This window comes from Vanellus vanellus (assembly GCF_965231255.1).
Source record: "Vanellus vanellus genome assembly, chromosome: 16".
Taxonomy (NCBI): Eukaryota; Metazoa; Chordata; class Aves; order Charadriiformes; family Charadriidae; genus Vanellus; species Vanellus vanellus.
Window position 1 is genome coordinate 4085230 of NC_138921.1, and position 18787 is coordinate 4104016.

The 18787-nt window shown below is 60.6% G+C and overlaps 3 protein-coding genes across 3 annotated transcripts; 1 reads left to right on the forward strand and 2 right to left on the reverse strand.

Annotated features, from left to right (window-relative positions):
- Window positions 1-7751: 7751 nt before the first annotated feature.
- Window positions 7752-8959, reverse strand: RITA1 (RBPJ interacting and tubulin associated 1; the record flags this gene model as incomplete). The annotated part of the gene is given in 3 exon segments (XM_082491799.1): window positions 7752-8327; window positions 8606-8889; window positions 8891-8959. Coding segments are annotated over 3 exon segments (897 nt in total). The 3' UTR covers window positions 7752-7783.
- DDX54 (DEAD-box helicase 54) lies at window positions 8937-15045 on the forward strand. The gene is made up of 20 exons (XM_082491798.1): window positions 8937-8999; window positions 9450-9582; window positions 9668-9738; window positions 9816-10001; window positions 10121-10170; window positions 10290-10331; window positions 10582-10677; window positions 10828-10949; window positions 11172-11233; window positions 11347-11478; window positions 11795-12005; window positions 12461-12595; window positions 12937-13158; window positions 13233-13306; window positions 13423-13620; window positions 13791-13936; window positions 14014-14127; window positions 14213-14317; window positions 14542-14645; window positions 14743-15045. The coding sequence occupies exons 1-20, from the start codon at window positions 8958-8960 to the stop codon at window positions 14964-14966; spliced, it is 2469 nt and encodes an 822-aa protein (XP_082347924.1). The 5' UTR covers window positions 8937-8957; the 3' UTR covers window positions 14967-15045.
- Window positions 15046-15131: 86 nt separating this feature from the next.
- On the reverse strand, window positions 15132-17652 carry CFAP73 (cilia and flagella associated protein 73; the record flags this gene model as incomplete). The annotated part of the gene is made up of 6 exons (XM_082491909.1): window positions 15132-15668; window positions 15956-16177; window positions 16308-16508; window positions 16576-16698; window positions 16839-16974; window positions 17594-17652. The coding sequence occupies 6 exons, from the start codon at window positions 17650-17652 to the stop codon at window positions 15132-15134; spliced, it is 1278 nt and encodes a 425-aa protein (XP_082348035.1).
- Window positions 17653-18787: the final 1135 nt, after the last annotated feature.

Sequence of the window (18787 nt, forward strand, 5' to 3'; positions counted from 1 at the left end):
AAATGTTAAGCTTGTGGCAGCAAGAACTTGAATAGGATCACAAGACTTGTGCATACACCTGCAATGTCAACTGGAAGTCAAAGGGATGTGTTGAACAAAACTGCTTGAATACATTCAGTGAGGTATAACCTAAAACAGAAACTCACTGAACGTGCTCAAACACATCTGCTCTTCTCATCTCACCTAGCACAGGGCGATGGCTTTAATGAAGACATACCGAGGATAAAGCTGTGCTTCTAAGAGATGGTGGCTTTTGTTTCCCCCCCTCCCAACGCTCATAGACTGGCTCTGTCCCACTGAATACCTGGGGCTAAGAGGAGTATAAATATATTGCCTAAAAGTACTCCAGATTCTTTGATAAAAGTACAATAAAGATGTTAAAGGGATTTATCAACACATATCACTTTCCTTATTGCAAAAATCAGAACATAAACTAGAAATAAGCAAAACAACGGTTGCAAAGGACAGATGCTTTATGGTGCTAGGAAAATAGTACATGACGTAATTGCAGCTGCTGCACCTGACATCTCAGGCCAGTGGTACAGCATGGCAGGTCAGTGCCAAGAAAAGGAGACACTTTGGGCCAATGTGCAGGAAAGGAGAGTTGCGCTTGAGGACAGCAAGGTCACAGGTCACATTACATAAAAACCACAGAAAAAATATGTTAGAAACAGCATCGGTAGGACCCGTCCATCTGGTGTTCCCTGCCCCCTCGGTGTAACATGGGTACTGTGAGTAAACAAGCAACACAATAAGCAACTTCCTGATCTGATTTTCTCAGGCAGCCACTGGGACGCTGAATGACAGCTCTGAGAGTTTCAAGTCCTGGCAAGTGCAAGGAAGAGTGGCGACTGCAAAAAGCAAAACAAGCAAGGCCATCACAGTGGACAGGAAACAATGACAAAGTAATCTTACTTTCATTAGGCAGCTCCTCCCGATCCAGGTCATCTAGAGGGGCCAAGGCGCTGCTTCCACTGTCATCCAGGGTGAGGATGAGGGGAACGTCATCATCCATGCTCACAGCCATCCTGTCCCTTCAGAGGCTCCTACTCCAAGAACTTTAAATAATGCCTTTTTCAGTTCCACTTGTAAAACGCTTATGTCAAAAACTCTCCCCAGAAAGTCTTCCATCAGGGGTGTCTTCTAGACATAAGAATATAAAGGTATGTGTACCCATCTCTAGAGACCACAGTTCAAAAAAGGATCTAGTTATCTGCTTTCAAAAAGCAGTGCAGTATACTAGACTCAATAGCAATATTTATACAAAAGCTAAATTCAAGAAGTCAGGTCTGGCCTGCCTATTCCTGCCAGTGCACAGCTCACAGTACAGCACAGAAGCAAAAGTAAGTGCTTCTTGACAAACTCCTGCCTGACTACTCAGCACAATGAGAAGCAGGCAGGCGTGACGCATCCAGAGCCAGCATGCTGCTAAGTGTCACCGTCACACACGGCTCTTTCCCCTGCCATGCCAAAATGCTTCGATTTCAGGTGGGGAGGGTAAAGAGAGGGAAAAAGAGGCCAGTTTGAGTCTGCACACATGAAGTTCCCGTTGGCTTTTTTTTACTGGCTGATGTCACTGTCACAGTCACAGATTTCTTTAAAAGGTGGAAAAAGAGAAAAATCACGCAGGCCCTGGACAACGTTACAGGGACACTCCACAACCGGTACCACCACGCAGCTGTTACTCTCCCCGTCTCCTTCCTTACAGGCCGTGGTGAGGGCAGGAAGAAGTCACGGCGGAGGCCGCATCTCCCACAGCAACAGGCCGACCGCCCCGCTGCACCGAGGGCCGGGACGCCAGCCTCAGCGGCGGACACTCACTCACAGCTGGGCTGCAGGCAGAGCGGTCGAGACCGAGCTCCTCCCGCGGCCTAGGAAAGAGGGACACCGAGATGGGGCTGTCACGGCGCTGTAGAGGCCCCGGCCCGGCCCGTGCTCCCCCCCGGCCCCGCGGCCACCGGCCCGCGCAAACCGCCCCCCCGCCCGGAACTTCTGCAGAGCCCTCGGGCCGCCCGCAGGTGAGCCTGTCCCCCGCCAGCCCCTCATGCCTGCGGCCCCCGGGGACCCCCCCGCCGCCGGCTCCCAAACACGACCCGGCCCGGCCCCACCGAACCGGCTCCCACCGCCGCTGCGACACCTCTCCTCAGCGCCCGGCGCGCGCCGCCCCGCCCCACCTCCTCTCATTGGCCGCGGCGGCGCGGGCCTCGCCCGGAGAGGCCGAGCCTCCCCGTCGCTCGCCAATCCGCGCTCCCCGCCCGCTCCGCCCCGCCCACCGCCGGCCCTCGGCCCCTGCGAGCGGATCCGGATTATTCCCGCCCCCTCCTCCGCCTCCTGCCCGCACTTCGTATCGTCATTGGGTAGCGGCGCTGCCTCTCGGCGAAAGCGGGGACGCTGATTGGCCCGAGGTGGTGGTGGGTTAATAACATCACGCCTCAACCACGGAAAGGAAGGGACGGGCTCTCGGGGAGAGGAACGCGAGCTACCATTGGCTGTGCTGAGGCTCCACCCTCGGGGTCAGAGGTGAGCGGAGCGGTCACCTAGCAACGGTGAGATGCGGGCGGGAGCTGCGGGCCTGGGACCCCCCTACTCCTGGTCTGGGCCGCTGCCCCCGTCCCGGCCCGCCCCGAGGAGGAGATGCGTCTGTTCCCGGGCCCCACCACGCTGCGGTCAGGCGTCGGTAGCCGCTGGGAAGAGTTGGGTCCCGAGGAAGGGCAGCGGGTACAGCAGGGGGTGGGGGGGCCCATCGGTGAAATACAGCAATCCCCAGGCCCCAGGATTACATTCGTCTCCTATGAGGTGAGGATTCTCAAGCTGGAAGCCAGCGGCGCACTGTGTAATGAATAAATCTGTTCCGTTGGTCCAAGCCGAGCATTTCTCTCACCCCACTGAGCCAAGTCCCCAGGGCAGTCCCTCTGAGCCCAATCCAGCCTGGTAAATCCACTGGACTCTGCCCAGTGGCTCTGATTGATTTTGCCACCAGCAGAACTCCTGTCAGTGTTACAAACAGGTAGGTAAGGTCTCTATCCAGATGGAGCATCCCCCTTACTACCAGAGCAGAGGTGTCCAGTCTCACATTACCAACATCTTTGCAAATGAGCCTTTCTTCTGCCCACGTGATGCTTCACCATGCCCTCACCTTCTCAGTGGTATTTCTTTCTTTGTGTCCTCCTCCAGGGCTGGATTTACAAGGATAATGTGATGAAAGATCTCAAAAACGGCTTGCAAGAGCTGGCCAAAAGCCTTAAAAGACCTGCATCCCGCAGACCAAGAGCAGTGGTGAAACGGCAGAAATGGGAGCTGCAGGCTTCCCCAAACGAGCATGCTGAGCTACAGCAGGACACTCTGCACCCAAGGACACAACTCAATAACACTTGTGTTGGAGCACTGAGAATCAGCGCTGGTGCTCAGAAAGGTACTGCAGGAGGAGATTAAACCTGTTGTAGTGGTGTCAGGTCAGGCTGCTGCCTGCTTTGGGTAATTACCTGGCTCCTGCCAGGACACATATGCTGGTTTTTGGAGTGTACCTGCTCCATCACAATGCTCCACTGATTTCAGAGGAAAGCAGCCCTGTAGCAACACAATTGCAACCGGACCGCCTTTTCTCCCCATCCACTGACTCAGCTCTGAAACCCCCTCTCCAAAGTGCTGTGCCAGTTCGGAGAGGCTGCACACTAGCCAGACTGCAGAGCAGTGAGGCTACTGCAGATTGGGCAAGGTGTGCATTGAGAGGGAAGGGAGCTGGTATTGGCTAAGCAGAGCAAACATAATACTGCCCGCACATCTTTTATAGTTGTTTGTAGCACCTAGGGCTGGGTGCAGCTAATTTTGGATGCTAAGCAATTCCCAGATTGGCTGGTACTTTGCTGAGAGACACAAGACAAGGAGTCAGGTTTGAGGCAAAGGCAGACAAAGTGTGACTCATCACAGTGTTGAGCAGATAGAAAAAAAAAGAAATAAGAGCAGCAGCAGGCAGGAATCCCAGCTGTGATTCAGGCCTCTGTGTCCACAACTCTTGCCCGAGCCGAGTGACACTGGACAGGGTGAATTGGGAGCTAGGAAACAACTGAACATTTCCCCCATTTCATTTTATTCACACTTGGTGTTTGCTCCACACAAGTACCAGCCTCCAACAGGCAGGGCAGCCTACAACAGTAATGGAGCATCTTTTGCTCCCGTGATGGACTGCACAGCTCTGGTAGAACAAAAGGACAGGGCAGTATTAAAGCGTCAAATGCGGGCGAGAACCACAGTACGAAATCCAAGCAACCCATTTATACCCGTTTATATTTTAACCAACATCATTCTTGTAGTGTACATAGCGAGGAAGTGCCAGTTCTGACCTCCTGACAGCCTGGAAGCCTTTGGTGACAATCTGGGCCAGTGTGGGACAGGAAAGCGTGTGGCTGATGCGATGGGCTCTAGTTTCCCTCACTGATTCCTTGAAACCTGAACACAGCAGTGGGAGTAAACTAGCTACCCCTGGCCATACAAACCACTGTCAACTTGTTTTCCAGATGAAATCTCTTGTCATTTTAAGAGTCATCTTTCAAGCATTCCAGTGCTCCAGTATTGCACTTTGTGTCCTGCTTTCAGGTTCAGCAGTTCTCCGCTGCTTCGATTTTGGGGCAGTTACCCCAGTTTGTTGATGACTTGCCTCACTAGATCTGACTTATCCACCTGCTGCTAGGGAACAGGGCTCTCGCTTTCATGTCAATCCTTAACCCTCTTGTCTCCATCTAGTGTCCAAATCACACTTTGGTTTCTCTCCCAGCCCACTGAGAGACCTGCAGGCTTAACAGCTTGCATGTCACTGTGCCGACATCCAAATTAAGCTGAGCAAGCTCAGATTCACGTCAGCACCCCCAATGTCTCCTCTGAAGAGGCCCTAATTGCTTTCAGGTCCCTACAGTTTTGACCCAGGTGGAGAAGAGCTGCTGGACTGCCGCAATGCAAAGCGAAGGGAGGGGTCTGAAAGCTTGATGCTAATCATAAGGATCCTCATCAGGTTTTTAATAACATTGGGTTATTCTTGCTTCGTACCTGCTAGGAAGGCTGGAGCACTGAGCCCCAGAACTGCTGGCTCCCCTAACCCTCCTCCTCTGCGTGGCTCACTAGTGCATTGGGCAAGGAATAAAATGCTGCCAAGTGCCACCAAACCTACTGGTCCTCGGCCTTCTGCAGGTAGACACGGCCTGGCTCTTCCCACGCTCCCCACAGCTCACAGCGTATTAGGTGGGTTACAGCACCATTGATATAACCCGCTTCTCAGCAAAGCTCTCAGCTCAGCCCCAGCCAAACCACAGAGACGTGGCCTTTTCTTCAGCACTGTGGCAAAGCAGGCTCGGACCTACGTATGCCATCCTCGTTCAGAGTCCCCATCAGAAGACACAGGCTGGCTGCAATGCAGGGAAGCTGCAGGGGGAGGTTCAAAGGAGCATGAAGGCATCTGGACCTGGCACCTCTTGAAAAGTCTCATTCAGGCACATTTCCTTTTTTGGTCTCTTCAGGAAGGCTCAGTTCAGCAGCCATGGGCAATTCTACCCAGATTTGGGATGGGTAAGAGGATCCCTCCATAGGGATGGGCATGGAAAACCTACTGAAGGCCCTCAGGCTTGCAGTAACTGGTGTCTGCTGTCTTGCCAGGCTGAGCGAGAGGCACTTCAGGCTGTCTGTGCCAAGGAATAGGCTTGGCCCCAAAGGAGAAACACGCTGTGCTTACCTACTGTTCCTGGACTGAGAAGGAGTGCTGAATGCGGCAGGAGAAGAATAAGCAGGATGTGAGGGAGATGGCCATGACCTGTGCTGTCATCTGCATCCAGAAAAGCTGCTTGTTCCAGATACTCCTCGCATCGAAGACGAAGAAAAAGGGAGAGGGCAAGAAGGCCAAGAAATAAGCACAAAATCCATCCTCTGTCCTCCATTCTTTCCTCCCAGCATAGCTGCTTGCTCCCCTGGAGCTCAGCTCTCCCACATTACAAGCATTAACTGAGATAGCACTGCACTAAGGCCTGAGCCTGCCAGGGCTGGCTGTCACACACAGAGGACATCAGAGCAGTGGCGTGACAATGTCTCACCATTTTAGGTTGAGCTCTGTTGTCTTTCAAAAGCAAGAATATCTTTTCTTGCAAATAGGACTGGACTAGGAACGTCCCTCCTGACTGGCCTTCCTAGCTCCCGTGCCCTCCGTGTGCTGCAGTGGGTCAAGGCCCAATCCTGCTGCTGCAATAAAATCATTTCTGGGGGCAGAATGATGCCCTTAACCTGGCTCGGTTCATCCTTGGGTGAATTTGAGAGAATGATTCCCTTTCTGTGGGAGGGAGTTACCAAACTTCCAATGACTCCCCTGCGTTCCCCATTCTCAGCAGCTCATCACTGCAGCCTCCCTTCCCAGGGAAGCAGCGACACTGGCTGCAAAACCCGAGTCACCTGGCTCGCGTCCTTCATCTGCCTCCCTACTCATGTTCCTAAAGACTGAGTTGCTCTTTCCCACCTCAGGAATGGAAACCAAGGAGGAGCTGTTTTGCTCAGACAGTCTTTGGAGATGCTAGCTGTGCCCAGATCACACAGCAACGTCCCACGGACCAAACACGAGACCCCAGCAGATTTGCCTTGGATTATTTATTTGGTGACGAGTATGGAGTTGCTGTGAGAGCACCTCACAACCCTCAGTACAAACACCAGGATTATGTGTCCACTCAGCATGTCCTCATTGCTAGAAGCTGCTGGATGCAGCAGGACACAGGGTGATGCCATTCCTCACCTCTCTGCTCGTCCTCTCTTGCCAAAGGAGACCACTAATGCATTGCTGAAATGGAGTAAGTCCAGCAGAGAGCCACCAAGACGGTCAGGACTGGAGCAGATGTCCCATGTGCAGAGGTTGAGGGAATAGTGCTCCTTCAGCCTGGAGAAGGGAAGGTTTTGGGGGCCCTCAGAGCAGCCTCCCAGTACCTGCAAAGAGGAGGAGACCGTGAGGACCGAGCCAAGCCTTGTGCTCAGGTGCAGAGCAGAAAAAGAGAACAGACACAAACTGAAACAAGAAAGGCTCTGACTGGACAGAAAGGGAAACTTTTCACCCCAAGAACAGTCGAGCAGTGGGAAGGGGTGCCAGAGAGGTTGTGTAGCCTCTGTCCTTGATGGTTTCCATGACCCAACTGGATAAATCCCTGAGCAGCCCATAGCTCATCTACGACAAGCAGGACGTTGGGCTAGAGGCCTCCTGCAGCCCCATCAAGACCAAGAGATCCTGTGACTGTACACAGCAGGCAGGACGAAGCAGGACCCCTCTTTTCCACAGAGGTGGTCAGCAGAGGTCCTTGTCAGGGCCTCAGACCCTGGCCAGCCTCACCTGGGACCTCCAACCTGGTGGCTCTCTGGTCTGGGAGCTCCACCTGAGCTCAGGCCCTGCTTATCCCCCCCGAGCTACACTGTAGGTGTACCTGTGCCTGGTCCTTCTCCTTGATGGGCCCTGGGCCTACGCCGTAGGCAGCCCTGCTTCCCGCTGTTCCGTCTTCTGGGCTGGGCTTCCTGGACAGAAGGAACCTGACTTATTACCGCACCTCATCTGACATCAGTCAAGGGAAGCTGCCATTACCACCAAGGCTGTCCCACTCCGGTGCTGCAGTCAGCCTTGGTTCCCAGCTTGTCCTTCCATGTGGAGCAGCATCCTCATCCTTTGTTCACAGCCATGGGAGGTCCAAGGGTCCTCGCAGATCCATTCTCCAGGAGCTCAGACCCCACCTCGGGGAGGTTAAGGCTGTATTTGCATCCAGAGGGACATTTGGCTTCACTTCCAGGGCGGCCTGGGTTTGCAGCCACCCACTGCCGTGGAACTCCTGGCCAAAGGGTGTCCGGACACGCTTTTGGACCGACCCCTCATCAGAGGGCCTTGGGGGGTCGTAGGGGCTGTCAGAGGGCTCTGGTTTTTATGCCTTTCTGTCTTGGGGTTGTCTGAAGCCAGGCAGAGTCCGTCTGAGGGGGTGCTCAGCCGGCTGAGAGACTGGGAACGTCCTCTGCTGGGAGCATCCCGGCCTTCGGAGCAAGAACCGCTCCCGGGACACTTCCAGAGGCAGGACTTGCCCCTACGACCCACCTCAAAGGCTGCAGCTGCCGGAGACGCAGGGGCTGGCGAGGAGAGGGCTCTCACGGGGGTCTCCCTGCAGCGGGGGGTAAGGCCAGGCTGGTTTCGGGGGGCGGGCGGGGGGCTCCAGAGCAGCGGATGGAGCTTGGCTATGTCTTCCTTCCTCATGCAAGGAGGTGCCCAGGCCGGACCCGGGGCTTTGGCACCGAACAGGGACTCGTCGCAGAAGGACGGAGTGTGACTTCGCAACCTTGGTGGGACAGCAAGGAGAAAGGAGGGGGAGGGGGGTTATTACAGCGGTAGCACCGGGACCCGGCTGCTGCGTGGGGACTCCCGGGAGGCCAAACCCTCGCGGGTCCGTGGAGGGAGGCAGAGCTTCACTCCGACCCTCCCGGGGTCAGCCCAGCCGGGACGGGGGACACCGAGGGGCGCCCTCCCCGAGCTCGTCCGGGGACACCGACGCTTAGCGAGCCCCGAAACCCCGGGGCAGCGCAGCCCAGGCGGGAGCGCTCCCGGGACGCCGCTCACCTGTACTTGCTGCTCCTCGGCCGGGGGCCGCTGCTGCCGGGAACCACCACCGCCGCCGCCGCCGCCGCCGCCCAGGGAGGCGCGAAGGCGGGTGGCGCCGGGCGGGCCCCCGCCGGGCTACCGAAGAGCGACTCGTCCACGAAGGAGGCCCGAGCCCGGCGGGGACCCCGGCCCCGGCCCCGACCCCCCCGCGGCAGCCGGACAGCGGGAGCAGAACCGCCGCCACCACCACCACCCGGAGCTGGACCCGCCGCCCGCATGGCCGCGCGCACCGCCCGGGGCGGGGCGGGGCGAGGGGAGTCTCCGCCCTTTCCGCCCCCGCCCACCACCACGTGCTTCCGCCGGTACCGACATGGCGCCGCCGCGCGCCCGCCGAAAGCCCCGGGGAGCGCCGGTAGGGGCGGGAGAGGGGGGAGGGAGGGGGAGGGAGTGATGTCACCGGTGTCCCCTGTGCCGGTGTCCTCGGTACCGGTGTCCCCGGTCCCCCCGTGTATCCATGTCCCCTCTGCCCGGTACCACTGTCCCCGGTCCACATGTGCCGGTGCCCCTGTGCCCGGTGCCCCTGTGCCCGGTACTGGCATCTTCAATACCGGTGTCCCCCGTGCCCATGTCCCCGGCACCGGTATCCCCAGTCCCCGTGGGCTGGTGTCCCCAGTACTGCCGTCACCAGTCGCTGTGTGCTGCTGTTCCCAAAATCAGTGTCGCCTTTATCCCCATGTGCCGGTGTCCCCAGTGCTGCTGTCCCCAGTGCCGGTGTCCCTATGCGGGCCGGCAGTGCAGAGCAGCAGTGCCCTGGCACTGCCGGGACGCCCATTGCCGCAGCTGTGTCCCCTGCTGTCCCCAGGTCCCCACACCCCCGCTGCCCGCCTTCCCCGCCACCGAGGAGGATGATGGCACCGAGGCTGAGCCAGACACACGGGCCATGGTGCGGGCCCAGAACCAGAAGAAGAAGAAATCTGGGGGCTTCCAGTCCATGGGTACGTGTAGGGTGGGGGGCAGCCATCCTGGGACAGGGACTGTCCCCTCCTGCCCATGCCCCCTCACCTGTCCCTGTCCCTGCAGGCCTCAGCTACCCCGTCTTCAAGGGCATCATGAAGAAGGGCTACAAGGTGCCCACCCCCATCCAGAGGAAGGTGAGTGGGGGGGGCGGTGGGACCCCTGCCCTGGGGTGGCGGGACGGTGATGGTGACAATGACACGGTGTCTCACAGAGCATCCCTGCCATCCTGCGTGGCCGGGACGTGGTGGCGATGGCGCGGACGGGCAGCGGGAAGACAGCCTGCTTCCTCATCCCCATGTTTGAGCGGCTGAAGGCGCCCAGCCAGGCCGGGGCACGTGCACTTGTCCTCTCGCCCACCCGTGAGCTGGCCCTGCAGACCCTGAAGTTCACCAAAGAGGTACGGAGGACAACGGGGACAATGGGGGCGAGTGGGGACGACGGGGGCGAGTGGGGACAATGGAGGTGAGGGGTTTGGTTTTATCCCCCCCGCTGACGTGTTTCTTTCTCACCCCACAGCTGGGCAAGTTCACAGGCTTGAAGACAGCCCTGATCCTGGGAGGAGACAAGTAAGCCATCCCTGTGTCCCCACCGGTCCCTACTTCCCTAATGCCTCCCCAAAACTTGGCAAGGGGCTGAGCTGCCCCGTGTCGTCCGGTGCCACCCCAGCCTCTACCCCCTCTCGCAGGATGGAGGACCAGTTCGCCGCCCTGCACGAGAACCCCGACATGTGAGTGGGGGCGTGGGGAGGGGACCAGGTGGGGAAGTGGCCCCCGAGAGCCGCACGCCATCTGGGGACATCACTGGTGTTTGCACAGCTGGTGAACATGTCCTGGTGTTCCTTTGGAGCACCTGCCTCTGCTCCCCATGGGGGACAAGGGGGTCTCTTTCGGATCATCTTTGATTTGGGACCTGCATCCGGGATGGTGTGGGGACACCAACTCCCCGGTGTGCTCCCGTCACCAGCTCTGTCCTTGCAGAATCATTGCCACCCCCGGGCGCCTGGTGCATGTGGCGGTGGAGATGAAACTGAAGCTGCACACGGTGGAGTACGTGGTGTTCGACGAGGCTGACAGGTCAGCGGGCCACAGGGGGGTCCCCAGGGGTCCCTGGGGCTGGCAGTGTCCCTGCACGTGAGGCGAGCAACGGTGGGAGCGAGGTGCCCTGGGGGTGGGCAGGGAGGGACTGAACAGGTGCTGCCATGTCCCCTGTCCCCTCCGCTACAGACTCTTTGAGATGGGCTTTGCCGAGCAGCTCCAGGAGATCATCGCCCGGCTGCCCGACTGCCACCAGACTGTCCTCTTCTCTGCCACGCTGCCCAAGCTGCTTGTCGAGTTTGCCCGGGCTGGTGAGGAGCGTGGGGCGGATGGTGGCTGGGGGGAGCTGGACCTGGGAGGAACCTGGGGACAGGGACATGGCATGGTCCTGCTGCTGGGATGGGTCCAGGACTGGCAAAACCAAGCTGGATTAATGCTGGGTCAAGCGGGTGTCCTTGAGCTGAGGGGTGGGGCTGGTCCCAGTAGGACATTCCACGTGCGACCCATGTCCCACATGTCACCATGTCCCACAGGTCTCACTGAGCCGATGCTGATCCGCCTGGACGTGGAGTCCAAGCTCAGCGAGCAGCTCAAGGTGAGAGGTGCTGAGGGCCCCTGCAGTGGCTCCAGTCTCGTAAGGAGGGGACAAGAGGTGGTGGTGTCTGGCATGGGGACGCAGAGGGGCTGAGCTCTGCCCTCCCTTCGCAGCTGGCTTTCTTCCACGTGCGCGGGGACGACAAACCGGCCGTGCTGCTCCACCTGCTCCGGAGCGTGGTGAAGCCCCAGGACCAGACAGTTGTCTTTGTGGCCACCAAGCACCACACGGAGTATCTCAAGGAGGCAAGTGACATTTGGGGGTGCCCAGCATGTACCCCTGTTACAGGGCAGGCTGCCGGGGGTGCCCGAGGCCCCTTTCCAGGCTCACATGGGGTCTGCATCCGTGGGCACGTCCCTACTGGAGTGTCCACCTCTGTTTTGCTGGGTCGAGGAAGAAATCCCTCATATATGGGGAAGAAATCCCATCACTTACATGATTGTGGAGGTGCTGCGTTCTTGGAGAGAGGGGGGAGCGCAGTGGGATTTGGGGGTCCAGGTGGGCACCCTGGGGTCTCAGGTGCATGCCCAGCTGGGATCTGATCCCTCTTACCTCCTCCAGCTGCTGACGGCCCAGGGCATCCGCTGCACACACATCTACAGCTCACTGGACCAGACTGCCCGCAAGATCAACATTGCCAAGTTTGCCCAGGGCAAGTGCCCCGTGCTGCTGGTCACCGATGTGGCTGCCCGCGGTCTCGACATCCCCATGCTGGACAATGTCATCAACTACAGCTTCCCCGCCAAGGCCAAGCTGTTCCTGCATCGTGTCGGTGAGTGCCAGTGCCCCACACAGGTGTCCTTGCAACCTGGGGGTCCCTCAGGGTGACGGGGAGGGTGTGAGTGGCTGTCCCTTGTCCCCTGTTTTTCCCATCCCTGTGGCCTGCTGGGCTGGCACTGATGCCCCCGAATTGGTGGTGATATCTTTGGGGCAGTCGCCATTTTGTGACACAAGGAGAGAGGCTGGGGACAAAGCAGGGACAGGCGTGTCCCTGATCTCCCAGCTGGACTGTGGGGGCTCTTGGGGGCAGGGCTGGTGTCTTCCCTGTAGTACGGCACTGGGGTGGCCGTCTCTTTGCCTCCTTGCAAGCACATGCCCCCCACAGCCCCTTGCCAGCCGTGTCCCCCTGGTAAATGTCATGTGTGTGGGCTTCCAAGGGGCACCAGTGGGTCCCTGCCCAGGTGGGGACAGGCTGGGTCTGGTTTTTCACTCTCCTCCCCTTGCCAGGTCGTGTGGCCCGAGCTGGTCGGAGCGGCACTGCCTACTCGCTGGTGGCTCCCGATGAGATGCCCTACGTGTTTGACCTCCACCTCTTCCTGGGGCGTCCGCTCGTCCTTGCCGGTGCCCAGGAGATGCCCGCTGGTAAGGCAGACCCAGTCCCAGGCATCGGGGTGGCTGCACTTCCCCCCGAGCTGGGGTGCTGGCCACATGGCCACTGGGGTTTTATCCTTGGCCAGTGCTGGAGTTCGTCGTCTTGTGGTTGGCGTTTGTGCGGAGGGGTGATATGCACTCATTACTGGGGTGCAGCTGTGGAAACGGGGTGCTGGGGGCTCTGACACACCCCGCGTGTTGGGGGATGCTGATTTAACGCCACCAAGCTCCCTGTGACTTTTGCTCTGTTAAATCCTGGATCGCTGCTGTGCCCGCTGTGACAATCCCAGGGTGGGTGCCAGCGAGGTGACACGGTGTCCCCTGGGCTGCAGATGCCGGCGGGGTCCTGGGCCGCGTCCCCCAGAGCCTGGTGGACGACGAGGAGTGCCTGCTGCTGACGGACCACGAGGGCTCGCTGGAGCTGCGCAGCTTGCGCCGCGTCGCCGACAACGCCTACAAGCAGTACCTGCGGTCCCGGCCCGGCCCCTCACCCGAGTCCATCAAGAGGGCGAAGGACCTGGACGTGTCCCAGCTGGGCATCCATCCGCTCTTCAGTGAGTGCTCAGGGGACACTGAGGGGACCCTGTCCCCCCTCACCAAGGAGCTGACCTGTGTCCGCCTTCCCCAGGTGCTCGCTTTGAAGACACCGAGTTGGAGAGGCTGAAGTTCGTGGACAGCATTAAAAGCTACAAGTCCAAGGCGGTGAGTTGAGACCCATCCTTGGGCACGAGGTGCCCGGGTTGGGGTGGGGAGGGAAGGTCCATGTGGCCGGCCGGCCACGCAGCTCACCAGGGCTCACACTCCCGCCTCGGGAGCAGACCATCTTCGAGATCAACGCCACATCCCGGACGCTGGCCAGCACCGTGATGCGGTCGAAGCGGCGCCATGACCATGCTCTCATCGAGAAGTACCAGCGCGGGCAGCAGGAAAAGCGAGCAGCGGCTCTCAAAGGGCAGGGGCTGTGCCCAGCACCCCCTAGGTCCGAGGAGGCAGAAGGAGAGGAGGAAAACCTCCAGGTAACGGGACGGGAATGGGGGGTTTGCTGCGGCCCTGGGAGCTGCTGCAAGGTGGCCTTGGCTGGATGCTGGCGGCACCAGGGCCCCCAGGCTGTGCCAGGATTCGGGGGCCAGTGCAGCGAGTGGTGGGGGAACACGGCTCCTCCGATCCCTCTGCTATCTCCTTCCAGGACGTGTTCTCCAATGTGGTGGGCCAGAAGCGAAAACGGGACCGAGGGGGAGAAGATGGTGCCAGGAAAAAGGTGCAGCAGCCAGCGCAGCGGGACGAGGACTTCTACATCCCGTACCGGCCCAAGGACTTTGAGAGTGAGAGGGGGTGAGTCTGGGAGGGCTCCTGCCAACGTCCTGCCCCGGCCTGTGGGGGGGGCTGCTCTCATCACTGACCCGTTGCAGGCTGAGCGTGGGCGGCGAGGGCAGCCCCTTCGAGCAGCAAGCGGCCGGAGCCGTCCTGGATCTCATGGGTGATGAAAACCACAACCTCAACAAAAGCAAGCAACTGCTGAAGTGGTGAGTGTGGTCTGGCCGTGGCTGGGGGGAGAATCAGGGCTGTGGGCCCTACCACATGGTCCCATCCCCCTCCCCTCTCTCACAGGGACCGCAAGAAGAAGCGGTTCGTGGGGCAGACGGGCCAAGAGGACAAGAAGAAGGTGCGGACGGAGAGCGGGCGCTACATCAGCAGCTCCTACAAGAACAACCTGTATCCTGCCTGCGTGTGCCGCTGCCTGTGTGTGCCATGGCGAGGGCTGGGGGCGAGGGGGAGCGGGGCTGGACCCATCGGCAGCCATGCGGATTGTGCCCTGCTCCTTGGGGATCCATCCCCCGCCGGGGCAGTGGCCTGGGGAGGGATGCTGGTCAGGGTCCATGATGGGGAATCGAGCGATGGGGAGTCACCACACAGTTCTTTAACCCACCCTGGCCCAGCTATGAAAAATGGAAGCAGAAATACAAGGTTGACGAGCGGGATGATGATGAAGGAGACGAACGAGGCAGGGAGCAGTTCAGAGGGAAGCACAGGCGCGGGCACGGTGAGTACCTGGAGCAAGTGATGGAGCCCCTCCCATTGTGTCCCCCCACCTCGCTCTGGCCTCCGAGCTGAGTTTGGCTGTGTCCCCCCCTCCACAGGTCCCGGGCAGCCCCCGGCTCAGGGCAAGGTGCGCTCGGAGCTGAAGAACAAGCAGCAGATCCTGAAGCAGCGCAAGAAGGCAGCCAAGCAGCGCTTCCTGCAGAGCGGGGGGCTGAAGCGCCTGAAGGCCAGGAACCGGCAGCGGGTGCAGGAGCTGCGGCAGATGGCCTTTGGGCGCCGGGTGGGGGCAGCCAAGAAGGGCAAGCTGCGGAAGAGAGTGTAGGGGAGGGGGCCGTGTCCCACTGGCTTCCCCCACGCCTGGGCTGGGTGCCGGGGAAGGAGACATTAAACATTCAGCCAGTTTTGCATCCTGACTCCTCTTTGTCTTTTCCATGAGCATGGTGCCTGGGGTAATTCCTCCCGCCTTGGGCCACCCCCAGGCGCAGCCCTAAAACAAGTGGGTGCTGCGGGTCCACAGCTGTGTTGTTTCGCCAGGAAACACTTTCGGAGATGGTTGAAGGCAAGCAGCAGCTCCCCCTTCCTCCGCAGCAGCCAGGTCCCGCTTCCTGGGGTGCCCGGGGGCTATTCCTGGCCCGGAGGCACCCTGGCACCCCCGTGGCGCACTGGGTGGGTGCTGGTGGCTGCAGGCAAGCGTGGGGCAGACAGCCCTGGCTCCCCGGGGCACAGCTCGGCACAGATGGCAGCCAGGTCCTGCATGCAGAGCAGCACCTGCGGAGACGGGAGCGTGATACCAAAGCCATCTGGAGACGGGAATGTCCCCATGTGTCCCCCAGCCCCACCACCCAGGGGAGAGGGCTGGGCTGACCGTGTCCAGCTGGGCCTCGGTGTCCTCCAGGGCCACGTCTGCGGGGACCTTGAGCCGTGCGGTGGCGAGCTGGAAGAGGTTCAGCACTGCCAGCTTGATCTGCCCCAGCAGCAGGCTCTTCTGGGCGGCCGTGCTCTGGATGTGGGCCCAGCGGGACTCCTGGGGGACAGAGTGACAGAAAGCCCCTAGGTTCCCCCCAGCCACTGCCCCATGTCCCCAGCACCCCCTCAGCTGGGACAGGGGGACCCAACACTCCTGGCTGCATATCCCCATCATGCACAGTTGCAGCTGGTGCTTTCTGGGCACGTAGGGACCCCCAGTTCATCCCCTGGGGTGCCACCCAGCTTCCCACCACCACCGCGTTGGTCATCTCCCCTCCACAGCACGCCTGGGGTCCACACTACCTCCCTGGGGGGGTTACTCAGGCACCCCACGTCCTTCCTTACCTCCTGGAGCACGTCATGGTGGGCAGCCTCCAGGCGTGCACGGAGCTGGGTCAACTCGTTGTCGGTGCGCAGGAGCTCCCTGCCGGTCTCCTCCTGGTACTGTCGGAGCCGTGCCCAGCCTTGGGCCAGCTGCTCCTGCATGGCTTCCGCTTGTTGCGCCAGGGCTGCCCACGTCGCCACCAGTGCCCCGAAATGGGCCAGCATGGCTGGGACATCCTGGAACTGGGCAGCGGGATGGGGCTGAGAGGCTGCAGGGGTGGGGAGGCCGCTGCCCTGGACAGGGCTGAGCCCCCTGCAAGGGGCTTGGGGTCATGCAGGGGGGCACCGCAGGATGGGGACCCCCTGCACTCACCTGCCCCGTCCTGGCCAGCACATCCCGCAGGTAGTCCCTGAAGCCGCAGAGGCTCCGCAGGCGCCGGACCAGGCGCTCCCTGAGCTGTAGCAGCCCCGTGAGCTCCCGGCGCAGGCGAGTGGCTTCTGCACCCTGTCCCACCGCCCGCACCCGCTCCTCCTCTGCCCGCCGCAGCACCCGCTCCTGCCTCGCCGCCGATGCCTGCGGTGTGGGGACAGGGTCAGCGGGGCCCTGATGGCCAACCTGGCCACAGCCCCCTCCTCAGCACCTTGAGGAAGGCGTCGAATTTGAGGACGACATGGCGGTGCTGCTTTTCCCGCTGGGCCAGCTGCTGCCGGCGCTGTGCCAGGCGCTCCATCCTCTGCCGAAACTCCTGTGGGACCGTTGGGTGCTGAGAGCATCGCCCCATGCCGGAGCACCCAGGGCAGGGACGGGCACCAGCCTGTGAACAGCTGGGGATGTGCCCGCCGGCTGCTTGTCTGCCGTGGCACACCACATGGGGAGGGGGCACATGGAGGGGCCCCCCCTTACCTCCCGCTGGCTCTGCAGCGCCCGCTCCACCTCCACCACCTCCCGCCTCTTCAGCAGCAAGTGCATGGCGGGCGACAGCGTGGCAGCGTCCCTCGCTGGCATCGTCCTGCCATGGATTGCATGGAGGTCATCGAGCCCGGGTGGGGAGAGCACAGGTCAGGACCCCCAGGGACCACCGGTGCCTGCACAGGGGGTCTGGCCCACTCTCCCCCCGCTAGGAGACCCCCAGCCCCTCTGCAGCACCCCGGGGATGGACAAGTCATGGCACAACCTCCGCTTTCTGATTAGACCCCGGGGAATCCCCCGGCCTACCCCACCCCACAGCGGGGAAACGGGCTCTGCAGCTCCCCGTTTCCAAGGGTGGCAGCAGGGGCTCTGCTCCTGGGGGGGACACCTGTGAAAGCAACCCAGGAGCGTGTCAGGCAGCACGTGGGCATCCAAGTGTCCTGGCATCTCTGGACAGGGGGCAGGTGGAGATGGAGCCCTGATGCTTACCAAGGTGCCCTCTTCTCCCTGGGTGCCCCAGCTGGGGACACACCACAGCCCCCTCCTGCCTGGGGACCCAGCACCCCCCCAGTGACACCCACCCTGGCAGTGGCACCCTGGGGACCCAGTGATGGGAGATCACTGGGGACACAGGACACGCTGGCCCCATTGCCGAGCCCTTGCTCGCCTCCAGCCAGCAGCACCAGCCGTGGGAGCAAGGGAGGGGACAGCTGCGGATCCCGCGGGGGGGTCAGGGGGATCTCACTCACTGCAGCTGTAGCTTGTCCCGGAAAGCCGTGCGCAAATACTCCTCCAGGTCGAAGGCCATCTCGCCTGGTGCCTCTTCCTCGCCAAGGGGCCAGCACAGCGGAGCTGGGACATGGGGCAGCCGAGATGGCGGCAGCACAACACAAGACTGTTGCCAAGGGCAGCCAGAGGCTCCCGCAGCTCCCTGGGATTTTCCCGGATGGGCTCTGAACATTGCCGGTGAGGGCGGGGTGCTGGGGACAGGGACCGCGCTAAGGGTCCTCAGGGACAGTTTGCAGGTTGGTCCCACTCGCAGCTCTCTAACCACACTCCATCCTCCTGCCGGTGCTCCAACCCCGCCCCCCCCAGCCCTCGGACCCCACTCCTGCCCTTCAGGAACCTCCATTCAGAGACCGCTACGCACAGCTGGTCCCCAGCCACTGTCCCACCAAGTGCTCAGGTCCCCCTGTACCCCCTCAGCTCTCCTCCATCTCACTCTGTTCTTATCCACGTCCCAGGGAGGGCTCAGACCCCGCTGCTTCCCCCATGTCTGCCCCAGGAGTGCCTCCCTTCCACTCCATGCGCCCTCAGGTCCCCTTCATTTCCCCCATGTGCCCTCAGGTCCCCTTTCACTCCCCCCACGTGGGTGCTCACATCCCCCCATTACCCTCCATCACACACTCGCGTCCCTTGTGCACTCACTTCTCCATCCCCCTCTACGTGCTCTTTCACTCCCCACCTTACACAGTTTATTCCCCTCCAGCACCCCCAGACCCCTCCACTCCCCTCCCACCTCTGTCCCACTCCAATCCCACCCTGCTCCATTCGGCCATTCCCATCCATATGCGCCAATCCCCTCCTTCTCCCTCCACACGTACTCAGATCCGTCCCTGCTCCCCTCTGAACATGCGCCTCCTTTCCGCTGCCCGTGCTGTGTCTTTTCAATCCCTCCATTTACCCCTGCAGGGTGCTCAGATCTGACCTGTCCCTCCATCCCCTCCTGCACGCTCTTGCCCTGCTGTTGCCCACCCTACGGTTCCACCCACTGCTGCCCTGATCCCCTCCCAGCAGATCCTGCTCCTCTCTCTTCCCCTCCCTGCACAATTTCCCCCTCGTTCATCCCTCCTTGCCTTCCACCACAGCCAGGCATCTGCCTCAAAACCACACCGCGGGGTACAGGTTAACTCCCGACTTAGATACAGAGCAACACTTCAGAC